General features: G+C 47.1%; 2 protein-coding genes and 1 pseudogene across 3 annotated transcripts; all 3 read right to left on the bottom strand.

The window, feature by feature from the left end:
• Positions 1 to 7,520: 7,520 nt before the first annotated feature.
• Positions 7,521 to 13,121, bottom strand: LOC120647655 (annotated as a pseudogene).
• A 976-nt stretch (positions 13,122 to 14,097) lies between these two features.
• LOC120700020 (sialyltransferase-like protein 4) lies at positions 14,098 to 17,956 on the bottom strand. 2 transcript variants are annotated; one of them, XM_039984207.1, is made up of 12 exons: positions 17,774 to 17,956; positions 17,591 to 17,664; positions 16,856 to 16,945; positions 16,532 to 16,609; positions 16,164 to 16,264; positions 15,880 to 16,072; positions 15,712 to 15,802; positions 15,563 to 15,627; positions 15,312 to 15,472; positions 15,147 to 15,228; positions 14,904 to 15,013; positions 14,098 to 14,704 (listed from the first exon to the last, which is right to left on the bottom strand). In XM_039984207.1, exons 1-12 carry the CDS (start codon positions 17,880 to 17,882, stop codon positions 14,509 to 14,511), a joined length of 1,350 nt encoding a protein of 449 aa, XP_039840141.1. In that variant the 5' UTR covers positions 17,883 to 17,956; the 3' UTR covers positions 14,098 to 14,508. The 2 variants fall into 2 exon arrangements, with proteins under 2 accessions (XP_039840141.1, XP_039840216.1); XM_039984282.1 differs by lacking the exon at positions 17,774 to 17,956 and having other exon boundaries at positions 14,222 to 14,704; positions 17,536 to 17,661.
• A 1,281-nt stretch (positions 17,957 to 19,237) lies between these two features.
• Positions 19,238 to 23,290, bottom strand: LOC120699945 (probable serine/threonine-protein kinase PIX13). Its single transcript, XM_039984095.1, has 6 exons — positions 22,994 to 23,290; positions 22,149 to 22,525; positions 21,327 to 21,462; positions 20,929 to 21,065; positions 20,723 to 20,846; positions 19,238 to 19,954 (listed from the first exon to the last, which is right to left on the bottom strand). The coding sequence occupies exons 1-6, from the start codon at positions 23,058 to 23,060 to the stop codon at positions 19,479 to 19,481; spliced, it is 1,317 nt and encodes a 438-aa protein (XP_039840029.1). The 5' UTR covers positions 23,061 to 23,290; the 3' UTR covers positions 19,238 to 19,478.
• Between the last annotated feature and the right edge of the window lie 1,028 nt (positions 23,291 to 24,318).

The raw sequence follows: 24,318 nt of genomic DNA, 5'->3' as shown, positions 1-24,318 counted from the left end.
TTTATCAACAAGAGCAACCTCTCTCAAGGTGAAATCGTCTGAAATCTGAATAGCGCCAACTCCACGTACCTTTCCTCTGCTATTATCCCCGAAGACGATGTACTCTTTGTCCTTCGTCGGGGTGAGGCTGGAGAACCATCTGTGACTCCCGGTCATGTGGCGCGAACAACCGGAGTCCATGAGCCATATGTTCTCCAGGCCTCGAGTGTCCTGCTCAGTAGGAAGAAAAGGAGCGGGCAAATGGCCCGACACTGGGGTTAGCACAGAAAGAAGCAAACCAGTGTCGTGCCATCTGCTCGAAAGCAGGGTAAGTATCCTCAAACAAAAACTGTGGCTGGCGACCATCACGCTGAGGAAAACGTGGTGCGCCTCCGCCACCAAAGCCTCGGCCACGCTGACCACCACCGAAAGCACGGTGTGGAACAGGGCTGGCGAAACCACCAACAGGAGCGCGGTAACCACCACCGCCTCCCCCTCCTCCACCTACACGACGTGGCATGGCATCCCGCCTCTGCCCACGTCGAGCTGGAGCGTGTCCACCTGTAGGCTGGTGGAACACCTCCGGAGCGCGCCTCTCAGGCTGCCTGCGCTCAAACCTCAACCTCCGGAAGCAATACTCTGCCAAGTGACCCTCCCTTTCGCACCACTCACACTGGTAAGGCTCTCTCTTGTGTGTAGGCTGTAGTGTAGGTGCTGGGGCTCTCTGAGGTACTCTGGGGGGCCGAGTCCTCACCTTGGGCTTAGGAATTGGCTTACCACTAGGAGGGAGTGTATCCAGTCGGTTCTTGAGATGGTTAGGCTTGGGAACCCACACTGGATTCTTAGGTGGAGCTTTGGGTGGCTCAGTGAGGATTCCATCCTTAACTGGTGCTGGCTTAGGAATTGGTGGAGCTGTGGAAGAAGAAAGTGCACTCACACTCGGCTCGAGCATCTCACCAATCTTCCCATAGGGTTGGACAAAATCAGCAGGAGTAAAAGCAAAACCAACCCTAACACCATCAGGACGCTTAAACTGCTGAACCATCATGCCCAACTGAGACTCGCGGGCAGACACCCAACTGAGAATCTCCCGAAGGTGGGAGTTCTCCTCCTCCATTCGGGTCTTGTCCTTCCGTGCCTCCTCAAGCTCAGAGATCAGGCTTGGGCACACAGTACAATCAGCAGAGCAAGAGCTAGGGACTGCGGATTTCTCCAACTTCCTCAAAGAAGCATTCTTCTCCTTAAGCTCTTCTCTAAGTGCTGGGCACTCCTTACAAGCACCCAAGAGGGTAGGCCGGGACTTGAGCTCGTCCAAGGCCTCCTTGCCCTCCACGAGCTTGAGCAAGTTCTCATCATACTTGCTCCTGAGCTCGGAAAGGTCAGACATCAAACTGATGCACTGACTGCATTCATCCTCCTCAACACAATCCTCCACAATAGGGGCAGACTGAGCAATCTCTAAAGCTAGTTTAACTTCCTTCAATTCCTGTCTCAAAGCTCTAAACTGCCTCTTAGCATCCTTAATGATCAAGTCCTGATTATCTAGAGCAGTGTAAAGATCCTCCAACTCCTCAGGAGTGGGGTGCTCAGGATGTACCTCAGAGCTTGGCTCTGGCTGAGGTACAGGCTCTACTGTGGAAGAAGGAGTCCCGTCGGCGTCGGAGTCGATGGCCATGGTGCAGAAACCAGCCGCCTTCCCAGTGTGGAGGCAAAGGCTAGTGAAGCCTTCTGTGGCCTTCTTCTTGGAGCTCCGCTTCTTCTCGCCGCGGTGGTGTGAGTCGGAGTCGCTGGAGCTAGATGAAGACGAAGACGTCGAACTCTGACTGCTGGAGGAGTGATCCTCACTCTGGGCGACGAACGCCTACTTGCTCTTGTACTTGCCGACGTTCTTCTTCTTCCGCTCGTGGTACCGCTTGGAGCGTCCGCCCTTCTTCTTGTGGGAGTCCCCACTATTGTGCTTGTGGCGGTGCTCGCGGTACTCCTCGTGCCTGGAGCGGTCGTCCTCCTCCCTGGAGCTCTTCTTCTTGGGGCACTCAGCGGCAAAGTGGCCGGTCTTGCCGCAGTTGAAGCAGGTCTTCGCTCGTGCTTGTCTGTTGTTGAAGGCGCGCTGGAACTTGTGAATGATCAGTGCAAGCTCCTCGTTTCCCAGCACCTCCAACTGCTCATCTGTAACAGACACAAGGGAAGACAAGCAAAAGCCTCCAAGAGAAGCGTCAGAGTTAGCTCCAGAAGTGCCTACCAGGGCCATAGACTTGGAGGCGGAGGCATCAACATGATTGCCTTCCATCTTAGCTCGAGAGAGCTTCTCCACCTCCGAAGCCTTGAGCTTGCTGAACAGCTCATCCACGGTGAGGGTCTCATAGCCAGCAGATTCTATGATAGTCTGGACCTTCACCTCCCAGACCTTGCGATCAAGAGCATAGAGAAGCTTCATAGCCTTCTCATGATCGGAGTAGGCCTGGGTGCCCTGTGGCTGGTTCGCACGCACCTTGTTCACAATCGACTGAAAACGACTGAACATGGTGTCGATGCTCTCACCCGGCAACTGAGAAAAGTTCTCGTACTCCCGCCGGTGAGTCTCATACAGCATCGACTTGACATGGTTGGTTCCTTCATGGAAATTGGCCAACCGTGTCCAGATCTCCCGGGCTGTGAGAAGGTCGCTGACACGATCGAACTCAGGACGAGAGAGACAGGCTATGAGAGCATTGTACGCCTTGCTATTGACCTCATGTCTCCTAACTTGAAGCTCGGTCGTGCGGACCGCAAGGTTCACATAATCAGGGTCCACGCAAATCTCCCAGACCTCGGAACCTAGACTCAAAAGATAGGCACGCATGCGCACCTTCCAATAGTCGTAATCGGATCCATCGAAGATCGGGGGTTTGCCCGGTGAACCCATGGTCGCACAACGGTTTCAAACCGGAGAAGGCGATAGAGAAACCGTCCCGGCTCTGATACCAATTGTAGGACCGAGAAATGCGACCAGAGGGGGGCGAATGGGAGCCTTCGAAAATTATCGCAATCGAAAACTTCGGCTCAAGATCCAAAAGCGCACCCCAACCCTAGAGTCCTAGGCGTAGTGCAGAGTAGCTATAGAAGAGCTGCACGAACACTAAAAACCTTAGGAACAAGTGAAATCGAGCGCGGAAGCAAACACACGAAATCAGCTTGATAACAGCACGGTATACTAACACCGGTTGAAAAGAGTAGAGAACTTGAATACGTCGGACTAACCAGTGGTACAGAGCCGGCAGCAGCAAACAGCAAGCACCGGTTGATCCGACGCCCTGGTTTGAATAGCGTCGGTTCAACCGGTGTGTGACGCCGGTTTAACCGACAAAATCAGAGACTGACGTCGGTGCAGTTGTCCAGAGGGGCAACTAAACACACCAAAACCATGCTGTGAGCACCGGTTAAACCGATGTGCACCAATTGTCAAAGCCGAGTGCAGAGCACCGGTTCAACCGGAGCTAAGAAAAGTCAATACGCCGGTTAAATGACCCAAAACAGCACACACAGAAGCAACACCGGATGAACCGATGCTCAAGAGAGAGAAAGCACCGGTGCAATCCAACAACACACAGAAAACCCCAACGAGCGTGAAACCTACTCACCGGTTGAACCGACGACCTCAAACTCGAGCGTCGATTTAACCGGTGTTAGGAAGAAATTCAGTCCAAGCCCAGAAACTCTGTTTTCCTCTCGGCTCGATCCAAAACTCAAAGTTCAAGGGATCAAATCAAGTCCAAACCTTACCAAATTTTGTAGGCATGATCACAAAGGGTTTGTGAACATGTCCACGCAAGGAATTGACGAATCACTCCATGGTTTAGGAGGAATCGCAGGTTTAGAGAACAAGAACGGGGTTTTCTCAAAAATGTGAAAAACTCAAGAACTAAGATCCTAACGAGCTCGTGATTTCCAGAGGATTTGCACTAGGCAAGAAGGGTTAGAATCACGTCAAAGAGCTCAAAGAACTACACCAATCTCGCACTTCATGATCCAACAAACGAAATCACAAATCGTCACAGTCAAAACATGAAGTGTATGAGATTGAAAACTTACTCAAATTCCCAGATGGCACAAGGAGGGAAGGGCCTCCTTTCCCGCGAAAATTCAGTACAAGGTCTTCACAAATCCATGGCTAAAATCCTACCTAGAAGAGAGAAAGGAGGAAGGACATGGAGGGAGAAGAGAAGGAGCAGACCCTGGCTCTTTCTCAGTTTCTTCTATACTATCCAGCGCACTCCAGCCAGGGGATGGCGCCTGCCCTTTTGTGACCTTCAGGTCACGCCACCCACTCCCAATGCTTCTCCTCCAAGTCTTCCACTAAAAGACTAAACTACCCCTAAGTGCTAGAATTAAACTAGAAAGCCCTTAGGGGCAAAACCGGAAAAGATACATTGAAGACCATCCGACGGCTGCGACGATTTGGAGATATTTGCTTCGACCCGACGCAATCTTCCCGATGTCGCCACGCGTCCTTCTGGAATCTTCACGGGGGCAGTTTTGGGAAAACTGCCGAAACCGAGTTCGGGGGCGGTTTTGGAGGAACCGCCAAACCTTCCCGTGCGATGTTTCCGGCACACCCGCCAAGCCCGATGTCGCCACGTGTCCGACCTCCCGCCGGACCCTCTCCGACTTGGCCGACGTCGACGCATCCCAGCCGTTGGTTTTTCCCGAGCTACCAACAAACTCCACGCCGTCCCGCCTTGGCGCCAGGAGTGGATCGCAACACGGCCCAGCAGTGGCCCAAGCATCTGGGCCGCCCTTCTCCACCGCACGGTCGTCCGGTCGGGCCTCCCACGCCACCGCAAGGTCTCCCGCCTCCGCATGGTCGTCGGGCTCCCGCCACCGCAACGCCGCCGCATGGTACATCGGCACGCGCCACGCTCTTGTCCAAACCATCTCGCTGCCACCGCACCATCCGTGTACCTGCACACCACAGACCAAGAACTGGCACAATCTCCACAGAGTCGTGACTAAACGTCATTAGTCCACTCCACGTGTTGGCAATCACTCATCACACTAAGGAGCAGGCCTCCACTGCCTCTCAGTGTATGACGTCCACCCTCCTCTCATTGCATCGTCCCGGAGAACAGGATGGGGGAGACTGACTGACCGGAGAGGACTGAGGTCTTGGAGGAAACCAAACGGATTATTATGACTGAAAATCATTCGAACTGTTTCAAAGACCCGATGACATGCATCTTTCTGCATTGCATTGGTCTCTCTCATCTACTGCAAACAAGAAATGGAAAGAAAAACTTGAGGCCTTCAGGGTGCAGGCAATACGTGCCACACCGCCTACCTAACTGCAACGAAGATGGATCATTCATTCCCGGCACATGCGTGCCTGACAACGTATGTGTATATATACGACCATGTGCATGGCTGCGTGCACCAGCGATCGATGAGAGAGAACATGCTTGTGATGAGGAATTGAGGATGGAGATTTATAGAGAGGGATAGGATAGCTGCTGAGAGAGTGCAGAGCAGTGAGATTTTGGAGGGGACCAAAACAAGGCGGCTTTTGGGGGCAATGCAACCACCACATCCAGCATATTGTCATGAGTTGCGGTTGGAGCAAGAGTACTTGTGGTCCCTTCGCCTCCGCGCCGGCCTTGAGCAGTCAGGATGAGAATGGGTCGGCCCGAACCTGGCCTTGGACCTGCCCCATGGCCTCAAGGCCAACTTCTGAGGCCATGGGCTGACCCAAATCAACATTTTGCCTACGGTCTTAATGGCCCAATGGGCATCATGGGTCGGCCCAATCAAACCTATGCATATGCATTTCTGGAACTCTTCAATCCCACTCAGAAACATTACCTCTTTCTGACTATTTGTTATTGGCCAGTATCTAAGCAAGCCAAGTATCACCGAACTTGCAAGCTTGGCTCCTCTACAAACTGGGTCACACAGTAGGTTAGCTGCTGCAGATACACACCGACTGTTTTTTTTGGCTTGTGTAAAGGAATTAGCACCCTCCAAAGAAAGATTTTGTGTTCCTCCTTCAGAGGCATTGCAAACCCACTAATAACACTGCCAAAAACCTCCAACAGTTCAGCAATAGCATTATGGTGATCAGTCTCAAATAAAAAATGGTAGAATATATTGCTCACTGCTTTGCGGATGAAAGGACGGCGCACCATGAATTTTCCATAGATCCGATGCAGTATTGTTTTCAAGCAGTCCCTTTCCCTTGGGTCCTAAGAATCGAAGAGCTCAAGCAACCTTACGATGAATGTGTGGTCAAAATATTTCTTTCCTACCTTTGCATCCAGAGATGAGGAGCCAATAAATTTCAGTAGGAGATCATACACAAGATGCAGATGGGGCCATGCAGGGTCAAACATTGGCTCCTCGTCTTCACCCTCACCACCGCCAGATGAACTGGACCTGCAGTTGGGAGGGAACACCCTGAACAAGTTGATAGCAAACATCCTGCAGCAGGCAGCAACCATCGGCTCTGTGAAGCGGGAGCTAGCAGATTCAACATAATCCACGAGATCCACCAATGCCTGTCTTTTGAAATCCTTCTCCGCCGAATTCTTGCTGGGGTCCGAGAAATCAAAGACAACGCAACACAGGCTCACCTCGCTGAATTAAGTTTGTGTTGGCTACTGCATCGATTGATTAGGAAGAAGCAGACCAAACAATCGCCCGCATGGCTCCTCGCAACGCAGCGCAATAAACAATCGCCTATCGTGCCGCGCCTGCAACCCAGCGACCAATCACCCACGACCTCATCCCTCCAACATCAGCCCCTCTCTCCCGATCTAATCCCAGCAGATCACGCCACCGCCGGCGGCTCGCTAGTTTCTTCCATCCATCTGGTGGCTTTCTTGCATCAGATGGGTCGACCCATATTGCCCATCGGGTCTATAGGCTCCGGCTCTCTAGACCCATTCTTTGATTTGGGGCCGGCTCATTTGACCCATCGGCCTTGCTCACGTGGGTCGGGCCAACTATCCAATGGATCGACCCGGCCCACTCCCTTCTTGAGTGAGCAGCCAGTCCTCCGGCTCACACCCAAGCAATGCAAGAGGCGACTAGGGGAAATGGCAGCCCAAAGCTGAGCGTAGGGAGGCGGAGGAAGCAAGCGGAGCCTGGAGTCTGGAGAGATCCGGCAGGGGAGGAAGGCCATGGTTCACTCCTCGTCACCGTGGCATGGTCCAACTTGATCGGAGCAGCAACTTGTGCACCGACGCGTGAGCTCAGCTTCTGGCCTATCCAAAGCTGAGTGCGTCAACTAGAGGCGTGCTCATTCACAGCCAGTATATTCTGTTTTTTTGAAACGGAGGACTTATAATTTGGAACGGAGGGAGTAGTATAAGGTTTTATTTATTATAAGACGGGAATCAAATTGTTTCTGCAGATCGATTGATCCCTGAACTAGCAATCCCCCCTCTGATCACAGATCATTTCGCTTGCACTTACACATGACGATACAGGTTATACAGTTACTCCAGCAAAAGGTTTATTAATTCATGGATTCCGACATGCATGCCCGGCTAGCAGAGTTGGTACTTATATCATCAGAGGTGCAAAGGGTTGACGACATGGCCCGCGAATACCACCGCGCCGCTGACATCCTCCATGAGGAAGAAGGTGAAGGGGTGATCCGCCACGAAGTCCACAGGGCGTCTGACAGGGATGGCCGAACCCATCATCTTCCTGCATCACGGTGCCGGCGGCGGCGGAGGTGCCGCTCTCGTACGTCGACCTTGACGACTTCGCTGGTGCACCACGGACGACACGGTCCTTTCCTGTGCTTGTATAAATGGAAAAGGAAATTAAAAATGAATAAAAGGGAGAAAATCTATTATATTATTTAGCAACTACTGGTGGCTAGCAGCACGGTGGTCGCAGGCAACAAGCTGGCGGAGGGAGCCTCCGACGCGATGTGCCCCCGGTGTCGTGGCACTGCCCCGACGTGAAGGGATGTTGAAGATGGATGGACGGATGATTTCGTGATGATGATGTAGTAAAGAAACGCGATGAGATGTCAAATACGATTAATAAGTAGTTAATTTCGAATTTAAAAAATTAAAAAAAAAACATGACAAAGAGTCCATGCCAAATACGATTGGTAAATATAGCTTAATTTGGAATTGAAAAAATAAGGAAATTAGGACTTAACCAAAGAGTCCATGTTGAATACAATTACTAAATAGGCAAATTCGGAATTATAAAATTAAAAAAATTAGCATTGGCACACGACAAAAAAATTATTATTAGCCAAATAGCTAAATTAAAATTAAAAGTATAAAAAAATTGGCATCAAATATGATTAATAAATAGATAAATGCAAGAACTAGAATAAAAAAATTATTGTTGATGTGTGTAGTAATTATGAATCATATTAAGAAGAAAAATAGCTAAATAAATAGTATCAAATGCAATAATAAAAATCCAAGTTTGAGTTTCATGGAAAATAAAGTTAATAAATACTCCAAATTAACGAAGATCTAAATAGTATTTGTGTATAGGATTTACACCATTCGATTTAATGAAGATCTAATGATCTAAATTGGACAAAAGAGTCCATGTCCAATTTAATGAGATGCAATATTTTAAACTACCAAAAAGTGTCTGTATCTAATTAAAGTTAAATACAGGGTCCGCATGACATAAAAACTCATGTTACCATCTATGTCTCGCATTAATATTCCTTAAAGATGCAAAAAAAATAGCAATAGCATAAGCGTGACAACACGACCATAGTTGTATTGTATTGGTACTATTGAAAGAGATAATTGCTTTGAAAAACCTTTGGAACGCCCTGCACTACGACGCGACCATAGTTTTTGCCCGAGATTCCGAATCACAACTTTTTGAGTCTCAAGAACGTCCTGCAGTACATGCAGCTGCATGAAGCACACTGGATTCTACTCAAAATCATTGCCGAACTCAATCAATCCATTTCTTCTGGAGCAACCAAACGTCAAGATAGAGACGAAAAAATAATGATGATGCGCAGAGTTTCACATATTGCAATCTATTGCAAGACCATCTGCACCTTATGATTGTAAGTGTGGGCCAATGAATACACAGACGAATCAATGTGAGAGAAATATCCGCTAAAGAACCAATGTTTTCTCCAAGCAAGGATTATTATCATAAATATTGTATATTCTTGAACAACTTTAGTTATACAAACTAATCTGATGGTGGTCAACAAAGAATTATGATTCTATGGGCATATAAATAGTTCCATACAAGTAATAATCACTGGGATAAAGGGTAAAGCACCGAAACCTACAAATAAATGTGACTATTATTAGCTCAATCTAAATAGATGCATGGGAAAAATCAGGGAGTTAGTCATGTGAGGAATCAAATAGCATAGATAATTATTAACATTATTATCCCCATCTAATCTTCTATAAGTACACATTAGGCATGGAACACAAATGTGATCGATACCTCTAAAGAAGTACAGAGAAAGAAAAGAGAAAAGGATAAAGAAGCACCAAGATTGAACGGGTAAGGAAAGTAGAAAAAGGAGAATAGAAAAAGAAGGCAGGAAAAATGGGAAAATGAGGGCAAAAGAAAAGGACAAAAGTGAATTTATTGGTTTAGTCTATAAATAATATCATTAGAATGAGAAAAATATTAAATTATAGCCATGTCATGTTGGACATTTGACATCTTTCATATATTCATGAAAAATTAGAAGAAACGGTTCTACCGAACGGTTTTCAAAACATCTCTATATCCATAAAAAAAGCTGCTCCATCAAAGAAGCTACAACTGGAGTTATTTTAGCCACAGATACAGGCCTGAAGCCCTGCTAATCTATCTCAAAGTCGATTGCCTACAGTACAAAATCAAATGATTCAAACAAATGTACGTTGTCGATGCTCCTCTTCGCTCAGGAAAAAAAACCCTGAGGCACAATACTAAATAGGAAACTTCTCCATTAGATGCATCGGATGCGATACACACTAATCGATTTCAAATATACCGAGGAACAAAATAGAAGACAGAGAAATCAATAAAATTGCTAGAGAAAATGGAAAATAAAGAAAAGAGTTAGAAACAACAACAAAAATATATATGGAACTATCTATCACCGAGATGACAAAACTCTAAAGTAGACCAATATATGCAGTCATATGGGCTAAAAACAAATAAATTGTGCTGTAACAAAAGTGGGAAAAATAATAATAGGTTCGGTTAAATAAAAAATTTAAAACATATATGCATTAACATAGCACACATATATATAAGTTTTGCATAATATTTATTTACCAAAGCCAGCAGGAGGCCTCAACTTATTTTTTAGCATAACTTTTTTTTGTCTAATCCATGATCATTTTTATTTCGCTCCGATGATGAGTCAGGTCTAGATCTGCTAGATGCTACTTAAGTGCTCTAACAACTACACTAGATATATTTTCGCTAAATATTAATCAAAATATTGCAAGATACAAATCGAACTCCAACATCTAAGTTACAGATTGTTGGCAAACATAACTATCAAATACATATAAATATATTTCATAATTATAAAAAACTTTATATGAATACAATTATGTACAATTTGCTCCGTATTCAAGGTGACCCAAAATTGAATTCAATCCGCAAATTTAGATTTTGCAGGTTTAAGTACTAAAATATGCAACTATAATATAGAACAAAGCAACATAAAAAGTGATGATTGATATGAACTCCTATGCATAGAAAGCTGCAAGTAGTATAATATTCAACAAGAGCAAACGAGAGGTAAATAAATTACAAAATACATCTCTTCTGTCAATGTAAATATTTTTAAAAAATTAAATAAAAAACTAGCTACCCGTGCTATTAGCGCGGGCCACCTTGCTAGTTGTAAGGGAAAGGAGTCGTCAACGATTTGGGTTGGTGGTGATTTTACGAAATCCATCTTTGGAGGAGTGAATGAATCCATTTTTCTGCATTGGTCTCTTTCATCAACTGCATGCACATTCTCCAAAAAAAGCAAAAAAGAAAACGGCTGCAGCCAGTACGTGCCGCACCCCCTACCTAACTGCAGCAATTCAGATGGGTCATTCAATTGCGGCGCATGCTTGCCATATATATGCCACCATGCATCAACGAGCGATGAGAGCGAAGAACATCATGCGCTTGATCGATGAAGAGGCTAGCTAGCGGCTTCTTCTTTCTGAGAGTGTGAGGGCATGCAGTGAAATTTTGGGGGGGACCAAAACAATGGCGGATGGTGTCGATTGGCCGGAGCAGCTGCTTGTGGACGGCGGCACATGCTTGGGCAGGCCGCTCTCCACGAGATGCCGCCGTCGAGTGTGCTCGACCCCCCTCTGCACGCGGACATATCCATGGTCGCCGCGATGCTGGCCGGGGCAAGCGCCGTGCAACTGCGACACCGATGGCGTGGACTCCGCCTCTGGTGATCGATCTGCGCCGCTAAGTTGCTCAGCTCGACGGTGACGCATCCGACGTTGTGTATGGGTAGTTGGCCCTTGCCTCAGGAATGCGCATGCAATTTCTCTCCGGCAATCTGATATATGGTTCTGCTCAACTGTTCTCTGTTAACCTTGTGCGGAAACAGTTGCAATGGCTTAATTGAAGCACGCACCGAACCGGAAGCGCCCTTTATTTCAAAGAGAGGAGGACGGGTTATTCACATTTAATTTGAGGGTCAGAGGCAAATTGAAAGCTAAGCAGTGGTAATTAAGACCCCCGGGTGAAAATAGGGATGTCTCCTACGTTACCCATAATATGTGGAAGTATCGACGTAATTCATAGAGTCATTCGATCTGAATGCTACATGAAGAACAGTTTGGTTTTATTTATAAGACAGGAATCAAATTGTTTCTGCAGATCGATTGTTCCCTAAACTTAGAATACAGATCGACATTTCGCTTGCACTTACACATGACGATACAGATTATTCAGTTACTCGAGCAGAAGGCTAGCAGATTTAGTTGGTAATCATCAGTGGCGCAAAGGGTCGACGACATGGCCCGCGAATACCACCGCGCCACTGACATCCTCCATGAGGAAGAAGGCGAAGGTCCGATCCCCAACACGAAGTCCACAGGGCGATTGACAAGCCTGGCAGAACCCGCCATCATCTTGATCATGGTGCCGGCGGCGGCGAGCGCCCGGGCAAGGGCCGGAAGGCCGTCGCGGTCGTCGGGGAGGTAGATGTACATGGCGAACTCCCGTTCGCCGCCGCTGCCACGGTATGGCATGCGCAGGACCTTGAAGCCGGGGTGCACGCCGATCTGCTTGAGCCCGACGCTCCCCCTCATGAACGACACGCGGACGGCGTGGTCCGGCGAGGCGTCGATGTAGAACGGGCTTTCCTCGGTCATGTCCGGCCGGAAAGGGGAGCGCCAGCGGCCGCTGAAGTAGACCGAGTTGCCGAGGACGAACGCCGTGGAGTCGTCGCCCTCGAACTCTGACTCCGAGAGGATGTTCTTGATGAGGCCGCGGGTGTTGCGCTCGAACCACGCGTTGATCTCCGCCGCAGACTCCCTGGGCCTGTCCCTGAAGCTCACCGATCGCGCCTCGGCCTTGTGGACGGCGGCGGCCGTGTCGGCGAAGGCGGGGCTGAGGCGTAGCGAGGCGTCGGCCCAGACGGCGGTGGCGCTCCGGATCTCGGCCTCCCAGTCGTCCCGGGTGCCGTCGCCGCCGGCGAGGACGACGGATGCGACCCTCGATGCGAACGTGGCGTGCGCCGTTGCGCCCGCGGGGCCGAGGAAGGCGACGATCTGGTCGCGCGTGGCGCTCAAGGCGCCGGCGGCGAGGAGGGAGAGCACGGAGTTGAAGGAGATTGGTGAGAAGGCGAGGTTGGTAGTGGGCATTCCCTGGCCGAGGCCTCCGAAGTGGCTGAGGAGGAGCAGGCAGAGCGCGGCCTGGTCTCTCATGGCGCCGGCGATGGCCTGGCCCTGCAGCGCGGCGAGCGCGGCCAAGTGCGACTCTGAGAGCCGAGCGCTGCCATCTGCACGCTCGCACGCCATCCCGTGTCAGGATCTCCCACACCACACGTCCACACGCGAAACCGAAACACGAAAAGGGGAGGGAGCTCGTGGGGAGCGGGTGGGCGCATTACATGAGGAGAGGCCGGAGAGGTAGATGAGGATGGCGGTCACTCCGGACAAGATGGCCGCGGCGAGCGTGAGGGCCATGGCCGGCGCAACCCTAGGGGCCATTGCTAATTCCGAGGAGTTGGAGGGGTCACTACTCCCATTTATAGTGTTGAGGCCCACTACGCTAGTGATGTTAAGATTGTGGGCCTCCCTTCTCCCTTAAGTGGGCCCTGCAGAGGAGTAGGATTTATTTAGTTTCTTCTATGAAACCTTAACACACTCTAAGTAAAAGAATTTGTTTTGCTAAATACCAAAACTGTCCTGCATTGTTTTTTTGCGAGGATAACTGTCCTGCATTGTTTGTGGGATAAATGTCAAAACTGCCACCAACCTTTTGTGAAATTTTAACTTCACAGGTAAGGTTCTCCTGGCTAAATACCAAAACTGTCACGCGTAGTCCGCGGGCCAAATGCCAAAACTGCCACTACAAGACTAAAATTCTACAACTGCAATTTGTTTCTTTGCCAGACCTTAACCCTTAAGCAAGCCATTTTTAGTATGCAAGACTTCAAGTCTCGTTGCACTTTGTCAAATCCATGCGTTTCTTCTTCTTTGTTCATGGGCAAGGAGATGGGATCTACAATTCTACATCTACTTCTTTGCAAGACTTTCAACAATTGGGTTGTTCGGTGATCGGCAGTTACTCTCAGGGTGTTACTTGGAGATGTGCTCAACCTTATTTTCTTTCTTTGCTGTTCGTAATTTTCTCTTTTCGGCTTTGCCGATCTCATGTTATTCTCCTTGGTTCTTCCGCGATGATATATGTAAGTTCTTGTAACTGCCATGCCAAACATATTGGCACCCGCTATCATAGATATCTTGAAGGTCGGCATCATACGGGACACTTGTTCCAAGTCACATCGCGTTTAATGCCATTGTTATTTGCAAACATTGATATCAGCGTCAAGAATCTAGGAGAGGCGAAGACGATCCTGCTGGCTGTAGTCGTATCACAATCAGAAACAATTGTTCAATAAATCTATCCCAAGAAGGAATGGGCACGAGACAACTCGCAGGGCACATCGGACAAACAATGGATTTACTCTCCCACAGCAGTTCCAGAATTCAATTCCAGTAAAAAATCGATCAACACATTACAAATTCCAGTCATGACGCATTTCATCTAGTTACAGTGGCGACAAGCTCAGCATACAGCTCATAGGATATGGTCATTCCGCTACACACAAACATGACCTGTAACCGTTTGACAAGCTTCAAACCATGCTCATTACTCATACTGCCCATACACCAAAACTGCATCACACCTTAACCGCTCCGAAATTCCTTCAAAACTGTCCCACCACATCAACTGACACCAAATAGCTCATCTGATCTTGCTGCTTAATGGTGTCGTGACTTATGTTGTGTTTTGTTCAGTCTCCTTGTCCTTCTTCTCTACATCTAATGGAATTTGACCACTGTGGTCCTATGTATCGTTAATCATACAGAGATAGCCACCCCCGGCACTTCGCTCCAAGGGATACCTGGTGGCACCTTTCATGTACTCAAGGTGCTTCATGGCAGCATCTCGCAGACCGGATCTGTTTGGTTCCTTTCCTTTCTTACGCTTCTTTATCATGGTGCAAGTCCCCATAGGGCCATCCCTTCCAGCTCCAGGTCTCCTGCAGCGAATTTCACAATGAATGAACTTACAATTTATACAAGTTGCCATCATAGATAAAATTAATCTTGTACATCATTCACACTCAAGCATATAAAATAGAAGTGTCAACTACGACAATAACCCAAGTAAGATTCCTGTTGATAATACTGATGGACCAGATAAAGCATCTTGCTGAAGAGCAGAGTTGCAAAACTTGCCTCAACAATTTCTCAGAGGCAACTCTAGCAGCTTCAATGATATCCTTGGTAGGCAGCCATTTCACTGCCCTGCCAGGATCACCTCGCATCAGTGAGTGGATTTTTACCAGCTGTGCAGAATTTTTCTTACATTAATACATCATCTCATCATGAATAACAAACTAACAGACAAATATATTTGCTAACATGCGAAAGCTTAAAACAGTTCTTGTTAGCTAGCTTTACGGCAAGAAAGAAACTCACACCAAGACATTCCATCATTTGATAATATGCTCTACCATGGAGTGGCGTGTGACCCTTTCTGGCCTTAGAAAAGTACCTTGTCCTGGAAGAAAATAACATCAACTGTAAGCAAAACTGCAGGTCAACATTATTTACCGTCATTATGTAAGCTCGACAGTCACCAACCATTCCTTGTAACCTGGGTCTACTGTGAAGCCATACATGTCCACACTGTCACAGATGGAGAGAGCAAATTCAAGAGCTTTAACCCCAGTTCCTTTAGCGGACGAACCAAATGATGATGATGTGCCTAGCATGAGGTATACTGGATTGGTTATTGGAACTTCCTACATAACAAGAGTGCAGCAGCCAGGTGAGATAACATAGAACATATATCCAATGTGATTTTAGTTTCTAAAACATGACACAGAAATTACCCGAATCATTTGGTTCATGATATCATGTATTGTCGTCTTAACGATCAATACCTCCTTTTTCGTTTCTGCAACCATAAAAGTAATATGCCTTTTCACCTTGACATCTCATTGCACTGATAGGGGTTTAAAAAGGTCGATGGTAGACTTACCATCTAACTCAACAACTTTGTCCAGTGCCTTTGCAGATCCTCTGTTCAGAAGGCGAAATGTACTCTTTGAACCGACATACTCAGTGTAATTCTGCAATATGGACAGGAGTTGGGGCATATCCAAATGCAGGGGGGAGACTGTCAATCTAACACATCAACTTAACAAACCTGGATGGGTGCACCATTTTCTCTGAAGACGACATCATAGGAATCAATTTCATCCCCAAATTTAGTTTTAAGAAGATCGCCAGAGTTTCCAACAACAGCACATCTACCAAATTGGCGAGGCACATATGGTGATGTCTCAGGTAGAACTAGCAAGAGCTGCTCCATGCACAGAGTTCTGTTCTGGCATTTATTCCTGCAAATTCAGAACAAATATGCTTAGTAGTCTATTGGAGTTAGCCACAGTTAATGTCTAGGTGACACGGCAAATATTTGTATCTACCCACAGGAGGTTTCCTTTGTTGATCCTGCGCCATGCATACTCCTCCCAGCCATTTGGCAAAGCATCAATGTACTCCTTTGTCAGTACCGTTGTACTGTTTCGGACCTAGGAGTAACAGACAATTGGGTGACCATATCAATAGCTAATCATGCAACTGTGAAAAACTTTAGACCAAACATTGCAGTATAGTTTATGTTACGGTGTTTATGAATGCAGGTGGGGAAGTCGAGAGTGATGAGCCTACTACAACTTGGTGGACATTGCTAATGTGCCTTGCACTCATCATATGACTTTTCAAAGCAGCAACAAATGATGTTGTGATTCATTGATCTCATTAAACTGCATAGACTTATCAACAGAAAGCATGGTCACCTGCTCCCACGAGGCCACAGCTTCGCACAGATTGAACTCAAACGACAAACCTTCAACCTGTCCAGTACTCGGATCCGTCTGAAAATTTCAGTCCATAAAAGGTACAAAAATGAGCATAGGCATCAGACAAGAAAGCTTGGTTACAAGAGGTGGTCAACAGAGTACTATATTTTCTAGTTGAACATGCAGTAGAGTTTGAAAAGCATAAAATGCCAGGTAAGTGCACAACCAAATGTATTATGCAAGCTGCTTCTTAAAGCTGAAATGGGAAGGAAGGTCTGAATCAAGTAAAAACTTTGCCTGACACAACAAACAAGCACGTACCCACTTAGAAACTGTGTTGCTTGGGTATTGTATCACAACTCGACAGTAGTCCTTCCCGCTCACCACTTTCAGTCCTAGGCCATTTGCATCCTGCAGTTTTGTTTTTAAGCAAGTAAGGTTTATACAAACCAAGACAATAAAGTAGATCCTCAAGGTGCTAACACTTGAGATATAAGCAACAATTGCCACTAAAACACAAATATGGATAACCCCCAAACATTTGTATTCAGCCCAATACACAAAAGATTCACTCTCACTATGCTTTTTTTTAGCGGCCGTGCCTGAGCACATTTCATTAAGAGGAGGAGAAAGAAAGTTTACAGACCGGAGACTTTGTGATCACGAGTGGGAGCACAAGAGTCTGCAAGCCAAACAAGTCAAAACAAAAAAACTAGACGGACATAAGAATTCAAGAATTTTTGAGGCAGCACCCAGGTATGCACTAGATGGACCCAATATAAATATGGATAGTTCCCAGAAAATGTATTCATGCGGAGACCCAAAAAAAACACTCTTTTAAGCTATCTCGTACACTAAACAGTGAGCATCAAAAGAATTGTCCCACTGGAATCGAGAATTCTGAGGCAATTACTACCCTGCCAATCTACAACAGTTCGAAGATTCAAGAAGCTAGTGACCCAGAAGTCTCAATGCGGCATCAGATGGGCAGAAAATCGAACCATAATCAGATGAGAGGAATCAACAGACGAGGCAGATGAACGAGCGAGGCCGTACCACGCACTTGCTGAAGCGGCCCTGCAGCGCGGCGAGCGCCGCCAAGTCCGACTCCGAGAGCCGAGCATTACCATCTGCACGCACGTACGCACCCCATCCCGTGTCAGGATCTCCCGCACCACACGCAAAACCGAAACACGAAAAGGAAATTGAGAGCTCGTGGGGAGCGGGTGGGCGCATTACATGAGGAGAGGCCGGAGAGGTAGATGAGGATGGCCGTCACCCCGGAGAAGATGGCCGCGGCGAGCGCGAGGGGGAGCACCCGCACGGCTGGCGCAACCCTAGGGGCCATGCGCTCGCGCCTCTCGCCGGAGCCGGAGGGGGAGAAGGGCGGCGCGCCTCGCTTTGCTAATTCCGAGGAGTGGGAGGGGTTACTCGCATAACTGCATGTCTAGTGTTAAACACTGTGTGGGCCTTCTCTTCTGCCTTAAGTGGGCCAGCCCATCAAAGAATAGAGCCGCAAATCAGCCCAGTAGTTAGAGACGCGAGATTTTCATGGGCTTCCTGTGTATCAGTACCCGATTCCTGCGATTTTTTTTCTTGCACAGATTACTGTGAAATTTCTGCAAAATTCATGTGAAACTCTTGTGTAGGAACAGATGATCTTTTCAAAAAAAATGGTGTTCGCCGGAATTTGACGGTAAACGGTTTAATTCCTGCAGGATTCTCCGTAGAAAAACGCCTCCCCGTGTCTGAAACGGGGGCTTGGAATTTACCAGCGACGCGACGCAATTGACCCATGCTCCTCCTCCTCCTCTTCTTCTTCTTCTTCTTCTTCTTTGTCCTTTTGGAGTGAGCCGTGAGCGTGCACGCAGTGTTACAGCGAGGTAAAAAGCGGCGACGCTGACGGCCGACGCACCAGGTCAGGTCGTCTCCGGCGAAGTCTTCGCCGCGGGTCGTGGCTGAATTCCGGTGATGGCCGGCTGGCTGGACCGGGACGGATGGGATGGGGTGGGGCTGCTTGGTTGGTTGGCAGGTCGGAGACAGGATGCGCGGAGCATGGGGGGCGGACCTTTCCTTGGGCGTCAAAATGGGCGGCCAGCTGGGCAGGAAGAGTTCAGAGTTCAGACAGCCTGCCTGTACCACTCCCAGCCCTGCATTACTTGGTCAACACCCGCACAGATTCCCCAAGATTTGGTGTGCTGAAATTTTCCAATTCTTAGGCCCTGTTTAGTTCCAAAAAATTTTCTACAGTACATGTTCCATCGAATTTTTTAACACATACATTTAGCATTAAATGTAGTTGAAAAAATAATTAATTATACAGTTTAACTGATTAGCACGAAATGAATCTTTTAAACCTAATTAGTCCATTCGGGCATGTGTTACAGTACTAAAAATCCAAACTTTTTCATCAACTAAACAGAACCTTATTTATTCAGTCGATTTCTTTTTCTTTCTGTTTGGCAACACGTAGAAGAAGAAGATCTGCGTGTTATTTCATTTCCAAGGAGAGACTGGTATTTCATTTTATATTATTACTCGAATCATTCTTTGGCATTCTACGTTTGGCAACACGTAGAAGAAGATCGGCATAGGTTTTATGCAAATGCGTTGTATCTGAGCTCAGCAAATGCATTGTGCACTCATGGAGTCATGGACTAATGATCCACCTGATAAGAAAACCAGCAACAATCAACCCAACACTAGGCAAAATCTATACTTTTTTTTTTCTCAAGACATTTCAAGAATGATTATTCTTTCTATTCCTACTGGTTACAGCTTACAACATTTCCTTCTTTTCTTGCTAATTTTACACCTCGTCGTGATCATGACAACAGCAGCAGCAGCATCTTGGGCAGCAGGCAGGCATCACACAATCAGGCAAAAAAAAATTTAGGCCATGTACAGGAAGAATCGTCGTCAACGTCTCCAGCTCCGGCTCGGGTCACCGTGCCTTGCCGGCGTGGCCGTTGGCGGCCCTCGACCCGCGGCCGCGCGGCTCGCCGCCCGCGCGCGGCGACGACCGCTGGTGCGCGCCGCCGCCGCTGCGGCCGTGGTGCCGGTCCCGCGACGAGCCGCCGCCGCTGCCTCCCCGGGCCTCCCGCGCCCGGCTCTTCATCGACTCGATCTGCTCCAGCGTCTCCACCACCTCCTTCATCGACGGCCGGCTCCGGGGCTCGCCGGCGAGGCAGTTGAGCGTCAGCTGCGCCGCCTGGAAGGCCTGCTTGGAGTTGTACTGGCCCTCGAACCGGGGGTCCATGAGCCGGGCCAGCTTCCGCCGGTCGGCCAGGTACGGCTTCGCCCAGTCGGCGAGGCTCAGCTGCCCGTTCGGGCGGTTGGGATCCAGCGCGCGCTGCCCGGACAGCATCTCCAGCATCACCACTCCGAACCCGTACACGTCACTCTTCACGTACAAATGGCCTGCACACACATGGTTCAGTTTGGAGCATGTACAAAGTCAGCAAGACCATCAACAGGCAACAGCCAAGAAAGTAGTGGCAATTTCTTGTAGATTCTACACTATTCAGACGGGAAGAAACACTGGATGTAAACATCACGGCGGGCGGGGAATGGTGAAATCTATTGAGCTGCATGCACCAACTAATTCAACTTAAAAGTTTAAGTTAATATGAAGAGGTGGGCAATTCACTCATACTTCAACAAAATCGATGGCAAATTATTATCATGGTTTTTTTTTGTAGAAAGTGACAGCGGAGGAATGGCCATGCATGATTGTTATGGCGTATTATCCACTTGGGGGCAGCATGTGCTGATCATCATAGATATCGAATCCAAGACCACGAGGCTCCCAGTCACAAGCATACTTTCCTGCACCAGCTAGTGCCCCACTACTCTTAAGAATTCAGTGACACTGAAATTATTTCCATTTTAGTTAGGAAACATCAGTTTTCACAATCAACTTCTCTTTCTTAGTGGACTTGTACTCACAAGCCTATTTCATGGAAATCAAACCTAGAAAAGTCTGCAGACTGAAAGTGCCATGGTATTGAGGTCTGCAGGCTGAAAACGCCGTGGTATTGATTAGGGGGGGGGGGCAACCAAACCTATTTTAAGAATATTTCCATTTCAATATGCACATTGACTAGCACATGGACTGTTGACAGTTTATTGCTGGGAAGCAACATCAGCTCATAAATAGCAACTGGTGGGAGGCATGAGGACACATACCAGTAGCTACATACTCTGGAGCTGCATAACCATATGTGCCCATCACCCTGGTTGTGATATGTGAGTTGCTACCAGTTGGCCCGAGCTTAGCAAGGCCAAAGTCGGAGAGCTTAGCATTGTAAGTCTGTCAAGAGTCCAGAGAACACTGTCAGTGTTTGACATAGAACTAAATATATCTCAGGTACATTGCACAGCATTGAACTTACTGCATCTAAGAGGATGTTGGAAGCCTTGAAGTCACGGTAAATAACTTGCTTTTCTGATGCATGCAAGAATGCAAGTCCTCGAGCTGCACCAATGGCTATCTTCAGCCTCAGTTCCCAAGACAGCGGGGCACATCCTCCTAAAGGAAAACACATTCGTCAGTAAGTGGTTCCCACCAAGAAAATATAGTATTATTACTTCAAAAAAAGAAATTCTAGTATTATTATGCATTTATGTAGTTTTAGAATTCTCCCATTACAAAGCTGTTGCCACCAAATGTAGCCTATATACCTATACTACAAAATAATCGCCGAGACTAAAGATTGATCTGTAAATTATTTAAGGAAAATAATCCAGGATATTTCTAGGATAATGAAGATGATCAGCAGTAAGAACTCACTCCTGAAAAGATGGTTTTCCAAACTCCCTTTAGCCATGAATTCGTATACAAGAAGAAGTTCCTTGTCCTCAAAGCAGTAGCCCAAGAGCTTGACTAGATTCGGATGCGACAGCCTTCCTAGAAAATTTATCTCTGACTGCAGGTACACATTGAGAAATGCTTATTAGATATGCCAGTTAACATTTGGCAACACACAGACATCTGTTAACACTAAAGCAATATAATTGAATGAGTCATTGGTCACAATTTGCAAGGATAAGTGGCACGTTGCTGAAAGCCTGAAACCATGTCTTTTTCTCAAAATGGCACAGCTCATTAAACAAAAAGAAACTGCATTGTGATAAACATGTGGCTAGTTGTATTATTCTAATCAGCGTTCAGCAGCTGAACAGTCTAGCACCATAGCATTTCCAACCATATTTTTCTTGTCAGCATTGGACCATCAGCAAAACCAAGATAACACAGCCCAGTTAAACAATTATCCATCACACATGTACAAAACTGACAGCCAGGTCATCTGAAGTTAAACAAAGCATAAAGAGCCACAGGCATGCAATGACCAGGAGAATCTTCAAAATCGTCGTGCTTCTTTTAAGCCCTGTCCATTAGTGATGTATCACCCGAATTGAACTACATGATTCCTTAACAAGACAATATTAGGCTCATATGCCTGTGCTGGTACCAAATACCATCAGCAAGAGCAAACAAAGCTAAGTCAAACCCCAGATTGTCATGATGCCTATACTGATGTTCATCAACTTGGCATCCTTTAATCAAAAATATTATTTGACCAAAGAAAGAAATAGAGGCTCTAAATTTTACCTGCCATTCCTCATACCCCTGCAGGCTCTCCGAGTTGAGCTTCTTGACGGCAACAACCATTCCGGTGCCGTTCTTGGTCGGGGTCATCGTCTTCTCGTCCACCCAGCCTTTGTACACCCTCCCAAACCCCCCTTCACCGAGGACGCTGTCTGGCCTGAAGTTCTTGGTGGCCGCCTTGAGCTCGATGAATGTGAAGGTGCGTAGGTTGGGCGCCTCCAGGATCTGGCCGTCGGGGTACTTGCCCCCCTCTTCGAACCCGCTGCCGGTGCTGCGGCTGCCGGCGGACGCCATGAAGCTGCTGCCCACGGAGGAGAGCTTTCCTGTGGTGCTTTGGCTGGTGGTTATGCTGCCGCTCGTCTTGGAGGTCATAGTTGTCCCTGTTACACGATTAGGCAACAATTCATAAACCATAAGTGTGAAATTCGCGGAAGACTAGGCAATTATTCAGTTAAAAGTTGGGCTTTTCCCAACCTTCCAGAATAAAAACTGCAAATTTCTGATAAACAAAAGTGAAGAGGAAGAATTGAGCTTGGAGAACTATAGTTTGATCACAACACAAATCCTGTCTCTAGTCTCTACTGCCAAGAGAAAGGAACAATAAATCTTAAACTAGGCAAAAGAATCTACTGAATTTTTCTAAGCAGCCCCTCTTAAGCAAAACATGTATCTTCAGTTAGGGGAACTGCAGTCTGAAACTTCTAAAACTACTTGAGAAGACGCCAGGAAACCTTTTTTGCCCAGGATAGGTCCAAACCTCAGGAGGATCCAGGAATTGAATCGATCACATGAAAAATTTACAGGAGAAAGACTAATAAAAACGGGTTCTTGAGACCGGCCCTCCTCACCTGGGCTAGATGGCCTGAAATCCTCGGCCACATCAGCCTTCCCGGAGCCACCGCAGATGTTCCCCATCTCCGGTTCTCTCTCCGAGCTCGGTCTCTCCGAGTTCTCCCCCTCTCTCTACAGGGGAGGGAAAGAAGAGGACGGAGGAGGAAGAGGCGTCGTAGCAGAGGGGGGGATGGCGAAGTCAAGGAGGGGGGATATAAGTATGCGCGACGACTGACTGACGAAACGAGTGCAGACCGAGGAACAGAGCTCGGCCGGCAAGACGAAGTCTCCGCCCCATTTCAGTTCTGTGCATGTGGCTGCCCAACCCTGGACCGGAGCCCAGTTAAGCTCTCTGCTTTCCCTTTCCTTCAGAGTTCAGACTGAAAACTCTCCCATGTACTTTCCATGGATTCGTTTGTTGCATAACCTAGCCAGAATGTAAAACCATGCCTGAAAAAGGGTGCGTGCTGAACAGTACAAGTGCTGGCATACACTGATTTGGGCATTTGGCAACCTTAACAGCATTTTCCTTTTTGGACAAGACATGTTGAACCACATAAATCTTTTTTTTAAAAAAAAAGAGGTTGAACCACATAACAATAGCAAACCAGCTTGTGTTCAGCAGTAGAGATCCACTTTCTGATGTCGAAATATGGGCAATTGAATCTGATGGAAATTTTATGGGAAGCAAATAATTCAATGTGTGTATTGAATGACACAAGCTACAAAAGAGGGGGGGGGGGGGGGGGTTCCAAGAATTCTATCCGATTCATTATATCTCCAGTGAAAATTGAAAAGCAATACCAAAAGTTTATGTTTGCAAACAATAATAGATGAATAGTTTTTCTTAACAAAAACACACAAATGCTAGTGACTTGGGATTTGTTGGCATGCGGCTAGACTGAGTCCAACAGGGAGCCAGCCAATGGATTGTTTGACCAGCCACTCTAACCTTTTACCTTATAGCAAATAACTTTTTTTAAAAAAAATGAGAAAGTCATTTTCCCCATTTTCTAAAAGCAGAAACAGAGACTGCAGAGCGCTGAGTCATGAGATCTTCAGAAGTTGACAATAGTGACACGTACAGGTGATTGACTGCGTCAAACAAATTGATCGCGTTTTGCTGATTTCTCTGAAGCATCAAACTGGTACATTATGTACATTTTCATTGGTTCGTGAGTATAAATAGTATAGACAAATCTAAATCCATGCTTACTTCATGAACCCAAACATTACATCTCATCTTATCCTTTTTCCGATGTGTTCACACATTCTACAAAAGGGTATGTGCAGTGTAGTTTTATAGAGGCTTGCGCTTTAAAGCATTTGACCGGATCTTGTA

Source organism: Panicum virgatum, chromosome 1K (assembly GCF_016808335.1).
Source record: "Panicum virgatum strain AP13 chromosome 1K, P.virgatum_v5, whole genome shotgun sequence".
NCBI lineage: Eukaryota > Viridiplantae > Streptophyta > Magnoliopsida > Poales > Poaceae > Panicum > Panicum virgatum.
Note: the sequence above shows the minus strand (reverse complement) of the source record. Positions and strands in the feature narration are given on the sequence as shown.

What these genes read in the sequence shown, in the direction of transcription:
- LOC120699945 (XM_039984095.1), bottom strand. Translation starts at nt 23,060, where the DNA reads ATGGGGAACATCTGCGGTGGCTCCGGGAAGGCTGATGTGGCCGAGGAT. An exon ending in TTTCAGGCCATCTAGCCCAG is followed by an intron (nt 22,526 to 22,993) that starts GTGAGGAGGGCC and finishes ATCGTGTAACAG; the next exon opens with GGACAACTATGACCTCCAAG. An exon ending in CCAACATCCTCTTAGATGCA is followed by an intron (nt 20,847 to 20,928) that starts GTAAGTTCAATG and finishes GACTCTTGACAG; the next exon opens with ACTTACAATGCTAAGCTCTC.
- LOC120700020 (XM_039984207.1), bottom strand. Translation starts at nt 17,882, where the DNA reads ATGGCCCCTAGGGTTGCGCCAGCCGTGCGGGTGCTCCCCCTCGCGCTC. An exon ending in GCAACACAGTTTCTAAGTGG is followed by an intron (nt 16,610 to 16,855) that starts GTACGTGCTTGT and finishes TGAAATTTTCAG; the next exon opens with ACGGATCCGAGTACTGGACA. An exon ending in AAATGATGGAATGTCTTGGT is followed by an intron (nt 15,014 to 15,146) that starts GTGAGTTTCTTT and finishes AATTCTGCACAG; the next exon opens with CTGGTAAAAATCCACTCACT.